The sequence below is a fragment of the Larus michahellis genome, chromosome 2 (assembly GCF_964199755.1).
Source record: "Larus michahellis chromosome 2, bLarMic1.1, whole genome shotgun sequence".
NCBI lineage: Eukaryota > Metazoa > Chordata > Aves > Charadriiformes > Laridae > Larus > Larus michahellis.
The window spans coordinates 23985096-24003765 of record NC_133897.1 but is presented as its reverse complement, the minus strand read 5'-3'; the positions used below and the strand labels follow the sequence as shown (position 1 = coordinate 24003765).

General features: G+C 39.1%; 1 protein-coding gene across 1 annotated transcript in view; it reads right to left on the bottom strand.

The window, feature by feature from the left end:
* The window catches only part of ITGA8 (integrin subunit alpha 8), a 120397-nt gene that overhangs the window by 77277 nt on the left and 24450 nt on the right, over positions 1–18670 (bottom strand). The window contains exons 10-13 of the mRNA XM_074574578.1: positions 18230–18286; positions 17991–18043; positions 12360–12565; positions 9992–10183 (exon numbers count right to left, since the gene is read on the bottom strand). Coding sequence (XP_074430679.1) covers positions 9992–10183; positions 12360–12565; positions 17991–18043; positions 18230–18286 — 508 coding nt within the window. The remainder of the gene's footprint in view (positions 1–9991; positions 10184–12359; positions 12566–17990; positions 18044–18229; positions 18287–18670) is intronic.

Sequence of the window (18670 nt, the reverse complement as noted above, 5' to 3'; positions counted from 1 at the left end):
ATATATTCAAGCAGAGTATTCACTGAAAGATCCATTGGGGATTTTCCTTTGCTTCTACTTGTTCTGTGACAGAGCAGTAGTTTTATTCTTCTTTCTTTCATTGCTTTGTGGAGTGCAACTCCTATACCCAGCATTGGAAAAAAACATTTTTGACATTGCTACGAATCCATGAGATTTGAATACACATAAAATCAGAGCCCTTTTATAAGCAGAAGTTTTGAATTTGTTGTGTGTTCTGTAGAAGAAAAGTTATTAATCATTTCTATGAAAAAATGCATGAGATGTCTAAATTATCTGAAGGTTGGCAACTTTCCCCTCCTAAAAATAGAGAGAAGTTGTCTTTATTCATTGCTTAATGCTACACACACAATGTCACTGATGCAAAGGTCACTAGCTGAAAAATAAGGGTTTAACAAGCAATTTGGAATTACATAGCAAAAAAAGCCAGCTTAACTACTCACAACCCTTCCAAACAGAGCCTGAAGAAAAGTGTATGAAAACCTTTGCTCCTTTGCATTTGTGAGGGTTTTTTTTCAAGCCCAGATTAAAATGTGTATAAAAAAAAGAGAGAGAAGTAACAAAATCACAAAATCTCCACTCCTACTTTTCTCATATATTTCATGTTTTCAGGAGGATGAGGGAACTCAGAGATTTAGGTAAATGACCACTTTGCCTATGTCATCTCATTGAGAAGATCTTTTATCAGCTGCTATCCTTCAGAGAAGCAGAGATGGGTAAGGAGGGGCTGGTGGCAGCAGCCGTGCACTTCTGCCTCATTGCTGTTGTGGAACAAATGAGCTGTGGGGTCACAACCACACTGCAAAAACTCAGAAAACAAGCACGGGGTGACTCCAAAAGAATTTTCAACTTGCATTTCAACAGAGCTTGAGGGTTGTATGCACTAAAATCCCAACTGGTGGAGTTCACAGAACTTAATCCTGAAACAAGTGTCTTTGGCATGTACTTAACTGAAGTCAAGGGGCACAGTGCAGAGCTAAACAATCCTAATGCTTATTTCTAATTTTACTTTCCTCTGAAGGGAAGGCTTGCAAGATGCTGTCTGGTGAACAAAATCCATTTTCTGAGATAAAATTATCATAAAAAGGAAAGAGTATTCACAGATGGCACTGAAAGGCACACTGGATTTTGTAAACTGGTCTGTTTACCTGCACCTTCTGCCATGTGGCTGTGCCAGATCTGAAATGTGCCATGTGATAAAGGGCAGAAACTTGCCATGATGCTGACCAAGCCTTCAACCAGCTGGAGGAAAAAGGAAGATCAACGAAGTCCTACCTCCAGTCTCAACAAGATACATTTATTTATTAACTTCAGCAAATTCTTTGATCCCCCGGTATTTTTAAAGGACATTTCCATCCCCTGTGAGAGATGCAGCCCCAGGGAGTCTGAGCAGGGAGGAACATGCGGTGTGCTCAGCACCCCACACTTGGTTGGAGTCTTTCCAGCAATCCCAAGAGAAATTGCCAAGGCGTGGTATCTCATTTCGCTTTGTGGGGGACAGTGGCCAAGAACAACAGCCAATGAAGGACTACATAATTGGCACACACTTCACTTGTGAGAAACCCCAAAACGAAACAATAGATAGCTGAGTCACCTCCCCACTGCAGCTCTACCAGGATACAGGCACGAAAGCATTGACTTTATGGACTCAGAATGATTTGCTGACAGCTGTAAGCATCGCTTTGTGTAGTCTGTCAGTTTAATTGCATAGTATAAATAGGAACTGGAAAACAATTAGAATCCTATCTGAGTACAGGTGCTAATGGAAATTTCATAAAAGAGAGTGGGTAAACTGCATAATGGAAACTCTTCTAAAAAATCTTTGTGAGCCTTTTTGGGTTTTATTTCCCTCAGTGGATCAGGTGCCAAAAAGGCCCATGATCAGAATCCTATTTTTTTTCTAGGATTTCAGAGAGCGCTACGTTCCCAAATCTCAGTAGGAAAGGTCCAGAATAAAATTCCCTTTAAATGGCCATTACTTCAGGCTTGGCCATAATAAAGGACATGGGATCGTCCAGTTTAGCCAACTTTAGTCAAGAATTTTAGTTAAATACAACCACCACCCAAAAGAGAGTCACTTACTTTCAACCCTACCATTCTCAACTGCCTTGATCCTTCTCTGTTTTTCAACCATTGCGGTAGCAGGTCTGTTAAGGATAACACCTAAGGCTAATTCATTTCAATGCTCCCCTTTTGTCTGAATCAGTCCCTTTCATAATACAATGTTATTATTCAGTTCATTGTACTACAAACAAATCCCAAAGAGGGCAGTTAATGTTCTATCACTTCAGTAAATCCCTATTTACTGGGATTAATTACTTTATTCTTATTAGGCACAGTATTGTGATTTCATTGAATATCTCAAAGAATTTCAGAAAAGTATACCTGTAAATTACGCAGATAATAACTTGCAATAAAATTAACATATCTGTAGGAGATTCTTGGCTTGACACTACATTTTTGATTGATTATTCATGTGAAAACATAATTAGCTGGTAGAAACACTTCAGCTTTTCTGCATTTGCTGGCAGATCCCACGGCCTTGTTCTGGCTCCCACGCTCAGCAGTCATCTCTTACCAGAGCAGATGCAGCTTCTCATTGATTTAATTTGTTTGTCTTCCACAAATCTCCTGGACCAACTTTATAATTTAATCATCACTAGATTACGATTTGTGATATTGTTGGCGCAATGCCTATTGTTCTCAAAAAGGTTATGAATGCTAGAGTCCTGCCTCTCAGAAAGAAACTTGAGGGTTTTCTTCCTGCTGTTTGAGTTAATGTACTTAGCAGATGGAGCTGTTAAATACTCTTATTTTAATAAGATTAGACTGGATTACTGAAGTTATGAGGAAATTTTGTCTGATTGTTTCCTTCTTAAAATGTTTCTAGAGTCATTTGTTTATATTAACTATATGCTATTCTTAAGATGATAATTGAGTACAAAATAACAAGGCGTGAAGATGCCTTTACACATTTCCCTGTGCTGACAAAGGCTTGACTAAAAAGAATAACCAAAAGAACAGGCCAACAGCTGTGTTTGTATAAAAGCGGGATACCTTGAAGATGAAGCTTTAGTGGCACTGACTCCAGGGTGACTTACACAAGTGTCTAAGCAGGCAGGGAGCAGAAACAATAGTGTGTAATTTATTTGAGCAATTAACTAATTAAGCAATCAACAGTCTTTGAACAGTGAATTCATCTACAGCACTGCTCTGAATCCACCCACACTGTTAAAAGAAACTGGTTAAATCACCCTGGTTCGCAAACCTATTTGAAGAAACCACAGTCTGCTGGAGGATATGCCACAAGAAGAAGGCAAGCTTAATGAGTTGAGTAAGTTATTCATTATAAACTATTTGCTCAGCTACAATCAGCCATCAAGTGACTGAACATATGCTGAAATGTGAGGGTGGAGACCTCACAGCTTCCAAATGCCGGAGCCCTGCACAGATAGATGAACCAGCTGGAAGCGAGGCACCGTCACCTAGATAATCACAGACTCCAAGCACTCAGTAGGGACCAGCTTTGAATGGGTGCCCAGAAGCCAAAAGAAACAAATTTCCTTCCCATTAAACAGATTTATGGATTTCTTTTGTTCCTATAAAACTGGACTATGTTAATAGAAAAAGACAAATAAAATTATAAATAAAATAAACTACAATTCAAAATACATGCCTAAGCTGAGGCTTCGTTCTCTGCTCCAGGCCTTGATGACACAAATAAAGCTCAGGGTGGAGCAAAGGGGCCCTAAAAGCCCCAGATTTACTGGTGAGTGGAGTGGAAGCTGTGTTGAAAGTTATCATTATGTTGCTCAGATATTCCAGCATAGAAGACAGCCAGGAAGGTTGTGCTGAGGCAGGGATTTCAGAATATCTTGGGTAAACCTTGAGAAGCTGCTATTACAAAAACCCATGGCTACATAAACTGTGTTAGGGGCCTCGCCTGTATGGTCTCAGATACAGCATGGGGCTGCTTTGCCATGTCCTAACCTTGTCACTGAAAAGCACATCACAGAATCTCACACAAAATTCCTTCCAACTGCCACTGTATTTGCATTTAAACTGATGAAAAAAGCCCATCTTTTACACATTTTCACTCCATTCACTGCTCCCAACCCCTTTATTTCTTTAATTGTCTTTTTTTTTTTTAACATGACTGTCAATCCAGAATAACAACATTAAGTCAGTATTTACTACAGCAGCGTAAGTGAGATTGGGTCCTCTCCTCTGAATAGGATCTTAGAGCATGAGTTGTCAGAAAACTGTGAACTGGACCGTCTGCTGAAAGATGTTACAACTATGCCAGTGTTAGTAAATTAGTGCCAGAGAACGTGCCTGTTTGCTGTACCTGCACTGTCTGTGGTGGTATCATTAGAATGGCCTTAAAACAGTTGGCCCATACCAATTACTAGTCTCCAAAAGAGACCACGCAGCAACACTGTTTTGGCAAGAAAATGAGTTTGATACTATGGACAAGGACTGTTCAGTGACAGTTCAAAACCAAAGAACAGCATATTTATAGTGTAGATGTAGTTTAAGAGGATTAATTGGTCTTTTCCTTCAAATACTATGTACATATTGTGTACTAGAGAGATACTAAGTATCTCAGGTAAGTATGGGACAAAGCTTGTCCGTATCATGCTTGGAAGACTGGGAAAGCTGCATGTTCTTTGTTCACCTGAATAGTCACATCAAAAAGCACAGAGCTAGCTTCGTACATTTAATCTACCTGACTGACATGCTTAATCTGCCTTCCTCTTACTGCTTCCCTCTCACTAGCCTTATCCAACTGTAAAGTTTGGTCAGGTTCTGCCTAACTCTTACATGACTAGAGAGAAAGGAGCATCCCTCCATTCATTACCACCTTCACCACTGTTTGGCACTGCAATTCTTCTGCTAGTTGTGGAACAGTGCTCTGTTTGGGGCTGAAAGTGATTGAACGCCACTGCAGCGAGAGGGCAGCTGCATGCCTTTAGAGTGACACAGATGTTAGGATGATCAGCACAGTTTTCTGCCTCTGCTGCTTCCCAGGGTTGAAAGTTTCCCACTACCTCCAAGCCTGCAAAGCAGAGACTACCATATTATCACCCCTGTCTATGTTGATAAAGGAATAGTTCTGGGCATATAACACCTGGAGTGTCTGCAAGTATGACACAACTTACAGAAGTCCTTCCCTGGAAAGCCGTGGAGATGTAAACCAAGCATTGTGTTTAATAATAAAAACTAAATCTTCTCTGTTGAAAGATTAGAAAAATCCCTGTATTCTCACAATGCAGAGAGTAGAAGTCTTACTGTTACAGTGGTTACATTTATGCCAGGGCAGCTGAAGACAGATGGTAATTACTCTGACAGGACTGCTAATGAGAAGGAAAGCAGCCCTGTCTGTATGCTGACCCTACTAGAGAGAGTTTCATTTTTAGGTACGATGCTGCCTAGGTGGCCATTCAGCTGTCTGTATCCTGTGCTTTGTGTACTGAGCGGCTACACAAGTGAAATAAATATTAAGTCAGGGCATGAGCTTGAGCACTGTGTTAGTACTGTCCAGATTTTTATATTGTTAGCACAGACTCTGGTCTGATTTTAGTGTGTGCAAGTTAGTACTCTCACAGATAGTGGCCAGGAATGGTTTGGGGAATAGCCTGGGCCAAGGACCTTTCCCAAAAGGCAGTTTCCATATGGCCATCCTATTTCAGTGGGCAGGAGGGTTTCATCTGGTGATGGTGAGTTGTGCTGTGCCATGTAGCCTCAAGGCTAGCCCACAGTTCCTGGCTCACTTTATTTTCTTGCACAAACATAATCACTGATACCAATGAAAAAGACTTGGGATTATTGTTTTGTGAAGTACCAATTCCGATTTTCTTCTCAGTTGGGAAGATACAGCTTTTTTTAAAATGTCAGATAAGTTCAGAACCCAGGCCAATGGTAAAATCTTTATTAGAAGCAATGCTTTAGCCAGACATAAGTCATGCTTTACATGCTGCTCTTTACATAAAAATGTATGAAGAAGAGGCAGAAGTGATGGCAAACTGAACGATCATCTGGTACAGTGGGACTGGTGTGCCATTTGCCTCTGCACGGGGAATAATTAAGTAAATTAGGGTTCCTTCCACAGGATTGCTAAAACATGTGGCTGAGGGAGGGAATATGACAGAGGTCTGTAAAATAAGAGTGGACTAAAGAAGAATTGTTTACCATCTGTTCAGTACAAGAACTAGGGCACAGCCAAAGAAACTGTCCAGTGGAACATGTAAGACTTGAGTGGGATGCAGTGCAAAGAATTACTTCTTCACAAAACATGCAGTTAGGCCGCGCGGCCCCTTGCCACAGGTTGCTCCGGGTGCCAAAAGTTCACATGAGTTCTACAACTGATTGGTCAAATTCATGGAAGAAAAGTCTGTCAAGGGCTACTAAGTTTTAAGATGCCATCTCTGACTATGGGACACGTTGCTGCTCCAGTTGGTTACAGCTGGGTGAATATTCTGGGAAATATCACAACAACTGTACAATTTCCTTGATATCTGTTGTTGGCCACTGCTGGAGACAGGCTATGGTGCTAGACAGATCTTTCATCTGTATCAGTATGGCTGTATTATGTTCTTCCCTTCCTGCTCTGTTACTCCACCATTAAACCTATCTGTGGTCAGTTTCCTCCAATACTAATTATGCAACTGGGGTCCTGAGGGACACGAGGGTCTTCCTCTGCCTTTCCTAGATAAGACCGGGAAGCAGGAGGTGGTCTCTCTCCCTCTGCAGGCCAAGAGTTGCAGCAAGAGGAGGAAGGAGAAAACACTCCTCCATCCAGGGGAAAGCTGGTGGATTTGAACAGCACTGAGTGCTAGGCAGCCTTTGTCTGCTCCCTATTTGCTTCTCTGTTCCTGAGCTTATACGGGCATTTGGATGAAGAGAGAAAGATATCACTCCCTGTACCAAATGGGTGTTCTTTCCCAGAAAGCTAATAGGTAGATCTCAGCCTGAACTGAACTTCCAACCAAGAGAGGATTTAACCTTTGTCCAATAGGAGAAAAGTCTCACTGTGATTCAACCTCACTTTTTAGGAACTGTATTCCCCCAACTTGTAACTCGGTCTCTAAGAGCACTGATTCCTGAGCTCAATGCAGTGAGCCCAGGATGAAGTTCAGTGGTCTGTGATAAGAAGCCAGACAGGCAGGTGGTCTCTTCTGGCCTCCAGGTCTGTGACCTGCTCCAAGAACATTAATACATGGTCTGATTTAAAGAAGAAGGTCTGAAATTCTAAAAGCTCTGAAAATGCTACACAGTGCCTTAAAAACGAAATGGCAGAGTAACTCCATCTCTCAGCTCTCATTTCCAACCAGGGATATGCCTGCCTTATGAACAATGTTAGGCACAAGGGCTTGAGTAAATCACACAAGCACAGCTATAGTTATATAAGTCCTCACAAACTAGTGTCAGTCCTGAACTTCTTGCAAGCATGATCCCTTTTTGGGCTCATTTTTCTTCACACAACACTTGAACTCTAGCCATGGTAGAGCTAATTGCCTGGAGACTCTCACCTTAGACTATGACAATACGTGTTTCTACCTGCAGCTGGACATTACAGCTGGATCTCATTTCCCAGTCTGTGGGAACTGAACTTCTGAGTGTGGTAAGTCAACACAATTTGGTTTTATTACTTTTTTCTTTTTATAAAATGGTTGATTTTATAATATACACATTAAGAAGTTTAATGAAAATTTTTTAGATTTTTTCCTAATCTTTCACGACCCTCTTTGCATCACAGTTACAACCAGTAGTTTGGGAAGCACTGAATTAAAGGCTAGTTTCCTAGACCTTCTATAGTCAGCAAATACTCTGCCTCTCAGCTGACATCTAAAATAAAACTTCCTTCCTATTCCTTCCAAGTTCAGTCCCTTGTTTCCTCCTCATACAAGGGCTGCCCTTCAGCGTTTCCGTCAGGAGGTGAACAAGAAAAGCTCTTTGACACAAGAAGGATTACTTACTTCATTGCCTAGTGTGTTTGGCATGGACTTGCACTTCCCCATATTATTTCCTTTCTTTTTTTTTCCTTTTTTCCCATAGGAAGGCATTCTATTTTTGTGCTAATGCTGTGCCATGATTGTGCTATTTTTACAACTCTGTTTTGTTGCTTCAAGCCTTTGTGAATTAAGGAAGGGGTGGCTGACTGACAGTAAGGTTTTCTTCTGTCATTTTCTGACAGATTCCCACTGGTACTCTGGACCGCTCATACAGGTATCCAACTGCATTACAGTATATGCAGGTTTTGTTTTTTTCCTAAAATAAGTAATTAATGTAATAAACCCAAACCATCTAACACATAGTAAGCTGATATCACCATGTGAAATTCTGCAAGTAGGATGTGTAGCGGAGCCAACGATGACAAGTAGAATAACTCCAAGAAAACTCACAATTGAATTAATATAGCAGTTCCTCAGTACACATTTAGAAAGATTGAGACTCATCATCCAAACTTTTCACAAATTAGCCTAAATATGCTCCGCATAAAGTATGCTAATACACTACTTAGACTTCTACTCTTCTTTCTTCTCCATCTGACTCAGAGAAGACCTGAAAGAATCTCTCCCTTCCCTCTCGTTATCTTTTCAATCTTAGAAATGTCAGGAATGCAATATCCTGTTTTCTTTGGTTTTGCTGGGGGGGCCTTGTGGGTGCTTTAGGAAATGTTAAAATGCTGAAGCTTTAATAAAGAGCTCCGTTGTCCAAAAGAACCTCATTAGTCATGGACAATGAAAGACTATTAATAGCAACATCAACAATATGCAAACAAAAAGACAGAACAGTGTTTAAAAGCCCTTTCTTTTTTTCAAATGCTAAAGATCCTCTCACTGCTATTACTCTGCAGTCAGCTTTTCTGTTTGTAAAACCCTAATTTCTACTGTAAACACCCCTTCCCAGAAAGTCTCTTCCACTTTTGAAAAAAGATACCTCTTTCAAGGTTTTTACAATCCATCACAAAAAGGTAAAAGGATACTATTTTTGTCCCTTTGAAAATCACCTTTTGAAAAAACACAACTTTTAAGAACACTAGCCTTGAAATAACCCAGGCTAACTAAAGTGATTTCAGAGTCAGTTAGGGAAGTAAATACTATTAGCATTTTACTGTGGACGAACCACAGAAATAACAAAATACGACGTTTTACTGCACACCCTTGCTTGTGAGGCTTGTGAATTGTGATGAAAAGAAATAGACCAGATTTGCTTCTAAAGGAGAGAGAGAAAGTACATACAAGCACATTTAAAATAGGTCCAACATTCAGACTTCTTATGATGCTATGAACATACCTCTTAAAAAAACAAATACCTCCCCAGTGAAATTCAACTAATGTTACAAACTTGATAAATTTGAATGCATGTCAGGTACACTAGAAAGGAAGAATCAAAGCTAACCTAAAAAGGAAAAGTCCATACAGTAGAATGAAAACATGGAAAGGATGGAAAGGCCCAAATGAAAGATCTACCTTTAAGCAATGTCTTTGCATTCTTGGCTTTTTTGTAATGCGATCAAAGCCATTAAGAATTTATATATAGCTCAGTGTCTCTTCGGATAGCAAAAAAACAACTAAGCAACACAACCAAGTCAATTCATTCTTCTACAACACAACATGTTTTCAATTAAGAAAGAATGCCAGGATAAAGGAGACCTTACAAGTTCAATAAGCTGAGAGCATTCGATTTTTGGAAGTGGGGGAAAGGGTTAAATCTTTTTATTGTAAACTTCACATGTTTTATGTTAATGTAACTCTTTAAGCTCTTTCTTGCCTTTCTGATCGTGTCTTTTGACAGGAAAGGGAGTATTTGTTTTGTCTGATTTTAACTCTCAGGAAAGCAAGCTAGAACTATCCAAAAATGTCTATACTTTATTCTGACCTCTGCCTTCCAAAAGGAGCAATTTAGGCATGATGCATTTTCCAGACAATGGAAGTATGAAATTCTCTTTCTAATGGAAAAATCTTACCTGGGTAATCATTCTTGTCTACATCTGAGTCTCCTCTTAGAGTGAAGCCAAATCCCGAAGGCATAGACTGTGAGGCCCAGGCTCCATTGAGAACCTGGGAAGGGTTAGTATTTAACCCATTACTGTATCCATTGTAAATAAGCACTTTCCCTCTTCTGTCTTCTCCTGCAAATGGTGCACCAATAGCAATGTCTGTAGTGCCATAAAAGAATAAAAAGAATGGGCACAAGTGAAATAAAGCAAAAATTAAGTTCCTGCAGGAAAACACACATAAATGGCTTCTGCTACATACACGCAAGAACTTCAACTTTCTGTACTTCTGTATGGATGCCACTTTTAAGGCAAATATGCAAAGATGTTTGTAGTGTCCTTTCTGTGTCAAACTTTCATGACAAAAACTTGTAAAATCATCCTATGAAGGGGTAATTGCATTATACTGAATAGCCAGTCCACACTGCATGGCCCTACCATACTTGCAGGGCATTTCATAAGCTTTAATAAAGCAAGATCTAATGAATGCCTGCTTCTACTTCCATATTTTTAAACAGACACAAATTTTCCTTGATTTTCTCTTTCACCTAACTAATAAGGAACAGCCGTTAGATAAAATTAATTTTCTTTTTCCAGATAAAATATTCAACATAGACAAATAAACCCACCCCCCTCAAACATCCAAGTGCTTTAGTATGCAAAAGAGAACAATGGAATATAATGTTTTCATCTATACCAAACCAACATTTTATTGAGAAATGAGAATAGTACTGAGTCAGGAATTTAACAGGAGGCCTTGGGCATCCTGCAATTAAGCACTGCAATCCTTAAAAAATGAGGTGCCATATCCACGAAACAGAACTCACAATGCTCTTCTCAGTTCGTACACATGGAACTCGGAGAGAATCATGTGTCTAGATTGAGATTCCACAGCCACACTAGTTGAGTTAGCCAACAGGAAACACTAGAGGAGGGTATGTACCTACAGCTCTCCTTTTTAAGTTCTCATCTAGGAGCTGATGCTGGACTCCATTACTAAACTTGACTTCAGCACCTTCACTGTAAAGGCAGGAGTGCATGAAAGCCACAGGACTGGCATCTTCAGTTATGAAGCAGAAGACTTTGGCTCTAGATTCTTCTTAGCTTTCTCTACGCAGTGAGACAGAGAAGGAGGCATATCATCTCCTCCCTTTCTCCCAGAATGCAGGAGAGTAGCGATACCAACCTTCCCTGCCCAGAGAAGCTGAGGGCATCTGCTATTGCTCACATTTAGAAAACAGGAGATCTCCACCATGGGGTCCAGCTGGGCTGGACTCCTGGGTAGGATTCCAAGAGAACCCAGTGAAGGTATTCTCAGCAGTCACAATCCAGTGGCTTCTTCCCACAAGATAAGATTCAGATTTTGTGCACCTTGAACCCCAATACAGACTATGCTCCCGACATTACTTATCCCTTGCACAGGAGACGCGTTGGCAACATTGCCCTAGAGTCTAGTGGCTACAGCACCGTGAAAACAGCCCTCAAGTTAAGAAGGAGTTAAATCCATTGATTTTTCCCTAGTGGCCAAACTATTTTTAAGGCTACTGTGCAAAATACCTCCCCCAGGAAAAACTCCTTGGGGTTTTAGATGCAGAGATGCCTGCTTTGCAGATCCCTAACATCCTAGAAATAAGAAGTAAGGAAATGCATACAGGGAAAACCAGGGTGTTACTGACCATGTCTAGGAGGCTAACTCTAGGAGCTCAAGGCATCCAGGCTATCTCAGATAATTAAGCAAGTTAGTTAACTTGGACTGTTTTCTTGAATTTAGGCTCACAGATAACTTCCATAATCATTTTGTTGTGTGCGTGTGCTATAGGCATTTGAAAAAGGTTCTGTTATGCACCTGTTTCTTTTAGTGCCTAAGTACCAATTCAAGTCTGATTCCAAAATAGGTTGTCTGTACTTGTCTGGTTCTTTCACTGTGGGCAAAATGCTCCATTTGATGAACCTCATTCTATTATCAAACTCATCCAAGCATTTGAGGAGAGAAGGAGAACTCTGCTTGTAAACAAATGCAACATCTTAGCTAAGTATTTAAATGAAATTAAAGTCATAAACCAACAGATAATATTTTCTTTTAAATGAATACGCTAATATTTAGTAAAAAATAGCACTGTAGTCAATATGACTGCCCCTCCTATAGGTAAGTTTTTCTTGATTTGTCCCTCAATATCAGTTTTGTTAGGATGAGTGTAAATTCTCATGACTTTCAAAGGCAGTTACACATTAAAAAGCCTTTTTCAGCCACTGCACAGAAACATCATATTGACTGCTTAGCCATTTTTAATTTCAATGTTATACAGAGATATATATTAGTACATTACATATAATTTACCATTATATCCGTCTTGATTGAGATCTCCAAGATGTGTGATTGCACTGCCAAATCTACCGAACACTTCAGTGCCTGTCAGAATTTGTGCATCTCGGAAGAGGAAAGCACTTTCTTGCAGGTATAGATAAACTTGCCCAACTTCTTTAGGCTTGCTCTCAAATTCTCGTTCCATAAAGAGAGGAGCACCAACTAAGATATCATCTAAACTGGAACAGTCAAACAAAACCCAGCGTCAGTGAGAGATTGAGTGTCATCAACACAGGTCATGCATTTGTTAAACAGGAAGCTGATAATTATCATAGAGTCATGGACTAACTGAGGTAAGAAGGCATTTCTGGAGTTCTAGTCCAAACACTTGGTCAAAGCATGGTCAACTAGGGAAGGCTGCTCAGGGCAATGCCCACTCCAGTTTTGAATATCTCCATGGATGGAGACTCCACAACTTCTCTGGGCAACTGCTTACACTGTTTGGTCACCCTCACAGCAAAAACATTTCTTCCTATGTTTAAATGGAATTTCTTGCACTTCAATTTATGCCTGCGATAGACACTGAAAAGCTATACTTTGCAGTTAATGATCCAGAAGTCAGGAATTTAACTCAGAGGGGATTCATGTGACTAGAACATATTCTGCTAACAGTGCTAGTGAGAGACAAATTTTAGTATAAAATCTAGCTTTTAAAAATTATACAGCAGTAAGTGTGCAACAGAACAAAACCTGCCACTTTCCAGCAGATTTTGAAAGTAATATACATGAAACATGGGTAGAGCACCAATTAATAGAGAAGGCCTCATCACTAATTCAAATGGAAACTGCGATACAAACTGGTGTTGAATATTAAGTACACGAGTAGTTGCAGTGCTCATGCAATTTTCTGTATTAAGTATTGAAGAGAAAGGACATCATAAAATCACAAAAATATGAGGCTCAGAGGGAAAAGTCCTTCTGCTCATTTTGCTACTCCAAGAAGAATCAGTAAAAGACAGACTAATTGAAGGATATTTTACATGTTGGTGTTCTAAATTAAGGTGTTTCAAACCATGTTAACATTTATTTAGCAGGAAAAATGACCATCTACTGGACAGTAAAGAATAAAATCAAGCAAGATTGATAGACACATACAAGTAGAAATATTCTTAATAGATTATTCTGAGATATGAAAGGATAGCATCAGGTTAATTTCTGAAGGTTGCCCAAGCCCATACAAACAAATAGGACAATTCCCATTATACTCAAAGGACACTGGTCATCCACTTTAAGAAACTCTGTTACTGCAAATAACTAGTGCTACTTGATCCCAGAATTTTTAATTTGGAAAACTTATTTTCTGATTCTAACAAGAAACTTTGTTCAAAGTTTGTAAAACTTGAAGAAAACTTTCTACTCTCAATTCATCATATTACCAATAGTGATGTTTTCACACAGGCTTTATCCATTAGTAAACCAATTAGCAAAATTTCACTACACTGTTTTTCCCAATCCTGATGGAAAAAAACCACGTATGATTTAGCAGTAGCTCAGCTACTACTTTACCATAGACATAGACTGGTTCTAAGATATATATCATAAATTTAGTACAGAATATCTCATCTAGAAGCCTTTTAATCACATTGTAGAACTTACATGTTCTATAAATTGTGACAAAGTACTTCTAGAAATATTATTTTTCTATTAAGTTTCATAGTGTGTTTCCATAAAGGAAACTGTAATTCAAAATGCCAGGTCACTTTGGTACAGTAGTTCTAGTCTTTATATGTCAGATTTTACCCCATGGCATGAGTAACTAAAAAAGGAAGGAAGCAAATGCTGACTTGACATCAAAGGTGGGATTTTCCTTTCACACTAAACATCAAAAGTTCTCCTCTACTAATGGAAGATGTTCATGGTTGGGACAGAATGTCAGCTGAAACAGTTGCCATGGAACAATAGCAACAACAAAAACAGATCATAAATGCTCTTTTTTTTTACAAGTTATTTTATGTATGCCATGTACACAGTAGCACTATCATCAATTATTATTTTATTATATTGCAGTCCAGATATTCTAAGTAAGATTCAGACCCCATGGTGTTATGTGCTGTATAAACTATTAAGTAAAAGATACGCTTGGCTCCAATGAATATTTTGCAAATGAAGGATTGTAAGACTAAGGGAAGATTTTATTAGAAGTGGTAGGGAACCAAAAGATTCAGAGCCAGGAAGCTCCTAATATATTGATATAAAATAAGTAGATACCTAGATACCTTTGAAACTGTGGTCCATAGAGCAATATCTAGAGTGCCTTAAATGGTGAAAGGAGAGAGGCAGACTACCTATCATCCACAGTGGCCTAAAATTCTCTAAGCAGAAGCCTAACCTAGAATACAAGATTCACCAGGTCAGACAGAAAGCAAGCAGACAGGAGCTGGAGTCTGTTATGCAGGGATGACAGCATCTCAGCTGGATGTCCAAAACGCTGGGTTACTTTTCTAGGAAAATGTCTACTCTGTTAAAATAAATGATGACGATTGTATAAAATGCATGAATAGTCCAGGGAGCAGTGACCAGAATCCAGAAGCTATGATGGCTGATCTTCCAATGTGCTGAGGGAAAGGTGGGAGGAAAGCAGTCATCTAAATTAGACTGACCAAATTCTAAACTGGTTATGGGCAGCAGAGCTACTTGGAACACCTGCAGCACTTGGTTTACCTTCCCTCCAGGTCTTGGCATGTCCCACCCACGTCAAAACCTTCCTTTCCTCACCCTCTTGATTTCCCCCTTTCTCTGTCAGTGCTGAGCTCTGTAGGTCAAGGCAAGCTGTTTCAGCAAGTCCTCTGTGAGAAGGGATGCTCCCTTAGGCAATTCTACGGGTTTGTGTTTGTTAATTTGGGGTTTTTTTTGCACTGTCACAGCAGTGTATTGTAGCCAGAGAGTAAGGATTCTTCAGCTACCCAGCTCTCTCTGATCCTCATTTATTTATTCCTGTTTTCTCGCTAAGTAGGCAATTGCTGCTTACCATGCTTTATAGTCCGTTTTACCTTCCAGCTCCTACAGTTTAAGTACTTAGACATCAGGCAGTCAAGGAGGATCACTTGTTGGGTTATAAGTACCTATGTGATTAGAATTAGGCATTTTTGTTGGTGAAGGAGGATATTTCAATTGGCTTTTAAATTGTAGGAGTCTATATTTACAAAATTGGAGTTCTGAGACAAATTCAGGTTGATGTGATTCCTTTTAAAAGGCCATAAGAGCAAAGCAAAAGCCGCTGGACAGTGATATTAAACCATAAAGTGCAGTTCCATTTGCAGTGGTATTTTGAACTGTTTCATAAGGTTTATTTCATTACTGCACTAAGATGTTGCAGTTAATATAAATTATATATTTGTTTTTGTTCCAGCACAGAAAGGTAACCAGCCAGTATTGCTTCCCTTCCGATAAAAAAAATCTTTAAAAATCACACGCTGACCACCTGCTGAGACTGTATGCACTTTCTTTGTATCCTGCCAGGTAATAAAAAGCAGGAGTATGGGAAATGTCAAGAGGTCAAAGTATAACTATGGGGAGCTTTGATATAGGCCAAATAAAAGACCAGTAAACAGTTTATGCCACTATTTTTATTGGACCGTTTCAGTCTAAATGGAAAGTGTTCTCTTTTTCCCTCTTTACTAGGAATGTAGTCTGTAAGTTGATGGCAAATCTTGATTTGTTAAGTTTCATTGTGGATTTCTCATTATTAGCAGTGGGCAACTAAACAGTGGTTAAAACAATATCCTCCATTTCCCTGTTCTGCCTACAATCCCGATGGGGTGCAGATAAAACTGCAAGAGCCACTCTGGAACACCTGCAGAACTGCTGGAGAAAAAGGTCTACAGAGCTTTCTTCCCAGGATGAGACTAATCTTTAAGCCATGTCTTCAGTCTTATTACAGCAAAGCATGATTGCTATTAATCTTTTCAGCATATAACTTAATCAGGATTCTCATACTGATAAGGCCATCACTACCTCCTTTATCCTTAGCTGCACAAAAATCCCAAGTGAATTTGAAGTTGCCATCTCCCTTTTGCTTTTTCTCCCCCTCCCACCCTCTGTTTTACTCTCCCTTTCAGATAAATATTTCTATCGACTATATGTGCAAACCAGCAAAGATAGACTACATATCTAATCAGACATGTTTATCAAGTAGAGCTTTTTGTGTTTTGTTTTCTGAGGGATGTTTGGATCTCAGAGAGAGTCGTTAGATTTCTTTTAAGATACAGACTGGGAGACCACACAGGCCTTAATAGCAGTTTGATTATATTATTGACATAAACTGTGGTCTTAGAGGAACACACAAAATATGAGACCTATCAAGTAACCCTATGGTTCACAGGAAATAACCTGCACAGGAAATAGTTTGGTTCAGTGAGAAGTTAAATAGCAAGTTCCCTGAAAGTCTAATGAGTGTCTATTGTAACTCAGATTAATGTTTCTCCACCGTTTCACATTAGTAATGCATTATGGTAGGACTAAATTAAACCTGACTCTGTATATCATAAAAATAGGAATTTTCAAAAGTGATAGTACTATGACAAAATTTAACCTCAGAAACTTGGAAAGATTTGAGTACCATGAGTACCAATGTTGAAATGGCTTCTTTTTTCTTTCTTGGTTTTGTTTTTTTTTTTTAAATTTATGTTTTTATTTTGGAACTGCAATAACATTTTATCACCTCGTTACTTTTCTCTTTTCTTTAAAGCGTCACCAGTGACTTCTGGGAAGCAATGATTTAGCCCAGAAAAATTATTTAATGCACTATGTTTAAGCACCTAATAAGAAATAATCACAAGAAAAGAGTATGAAGTAGACACATCTGAGATATTTTGATTTAGGGAAGAGTATGCCACTGCTCTAAATATAATCCTGGCTCACCTTTGTGCAGACTTCCAAGACTCTCAGCTTCGGGGATCTTTATCTCCTTGCTAGAAAGCTAGTATCAATATTCACTTACTAAAGTCCTGATCTTCCAAAACATTTAATTAGACCTTGCATGAGTTCACAGTTAGCAAGCGTTTTGTTCAACAGGGTCTGAAATCCCCAAGTGTCTTAGGCATGACCCTGGGAGCTGAGCAGTGTTCTCCCTCAGACAAGCACAATGCCTATCATAACAACTACGAGCCCGAGACACTTGGTCCTCTGGATGATGAAAATGGATGGCCAACCAGCAGCTGCTGGAATGAGGAGCTGATGATATTGGAAAGCTTTCAAAATTGAGAAATGAAGCTATGGATGGTCCACATGTGAGAAGACAGCTGCTTTTGAGAATGGGAGAATGAACTTTTGACTTTCACCTATCTCTTCCCAGCAGTAGCTAGCACTGTTTATTCACTGTTCTTCTACCTGGGTCTGTTTCCTAAGACTTTGGACATTCCCGCTTTGCCACACTGCTTTGAATAAATACTCAGGAAGATAAACTCACCCAAACTAGGCCTGCAAATACTTGTTCCACTGTGATTGCACAAAGATAAGCCTATGTGAACAATTAAAATCAGAAAAACAGAGAAGCCAAGAGAAGCATTTTGAGGTATGAAGCACCTGAAAACCTGTGTTTATTAATAAATATCAGGCTTTGCTTCTATGAATGTTCAGTGGAGCTGAATATATTTGGTAACCTACCCATCATTGTTAACATCAGATACTGCAACAGTGTACCCAAAATAAGACGCCATCTGCAAATAAAAAACAACAGATAGGCCTTCATATCAGATATCCATTTAAAAAAAATTGTATTGATAATCCTCTTTGTTTCTATGGTCATTAATTCTAAAAAGTATTTTATATATTCTTGAAATGATGTTAATGAAACTATATTCTCTAGAGATACAATATTTCATCACGTAGTTGCTTGACATTACCTGTTCACCAGTGAAATTCTGGATAAAGGTCAAGTCTGAAGAATTAATAATTGAGACCTGGTAACAGAAAAATATGGAAATTTTCAAGCACACATGGAGATGTTAAAGTGTAACATCACTGCAAACCAACTTGACACACTGAAGGATAGTCCAAGTGGCCAAGAAAAAACAGTTCTTTCATTTCACCACAGTTTTCCTGTATGATCTTGAACAAATGACTAAGATTATATGTCTCAGGTTCCTCCATGAATAAATGGGGAAATGACTTTTCCTTCCTTATGGGACACTGTGAAGAGCAGCAAATCACAGTCTTATCAGCTAATCAGTGACTACATCAGTACACATGAAAACATGAACTTAACACATTAAGAAATATATACATACATACATACACATATAAACACACATACACACCTTTCCTCTGCAAAATGGTATTAATAA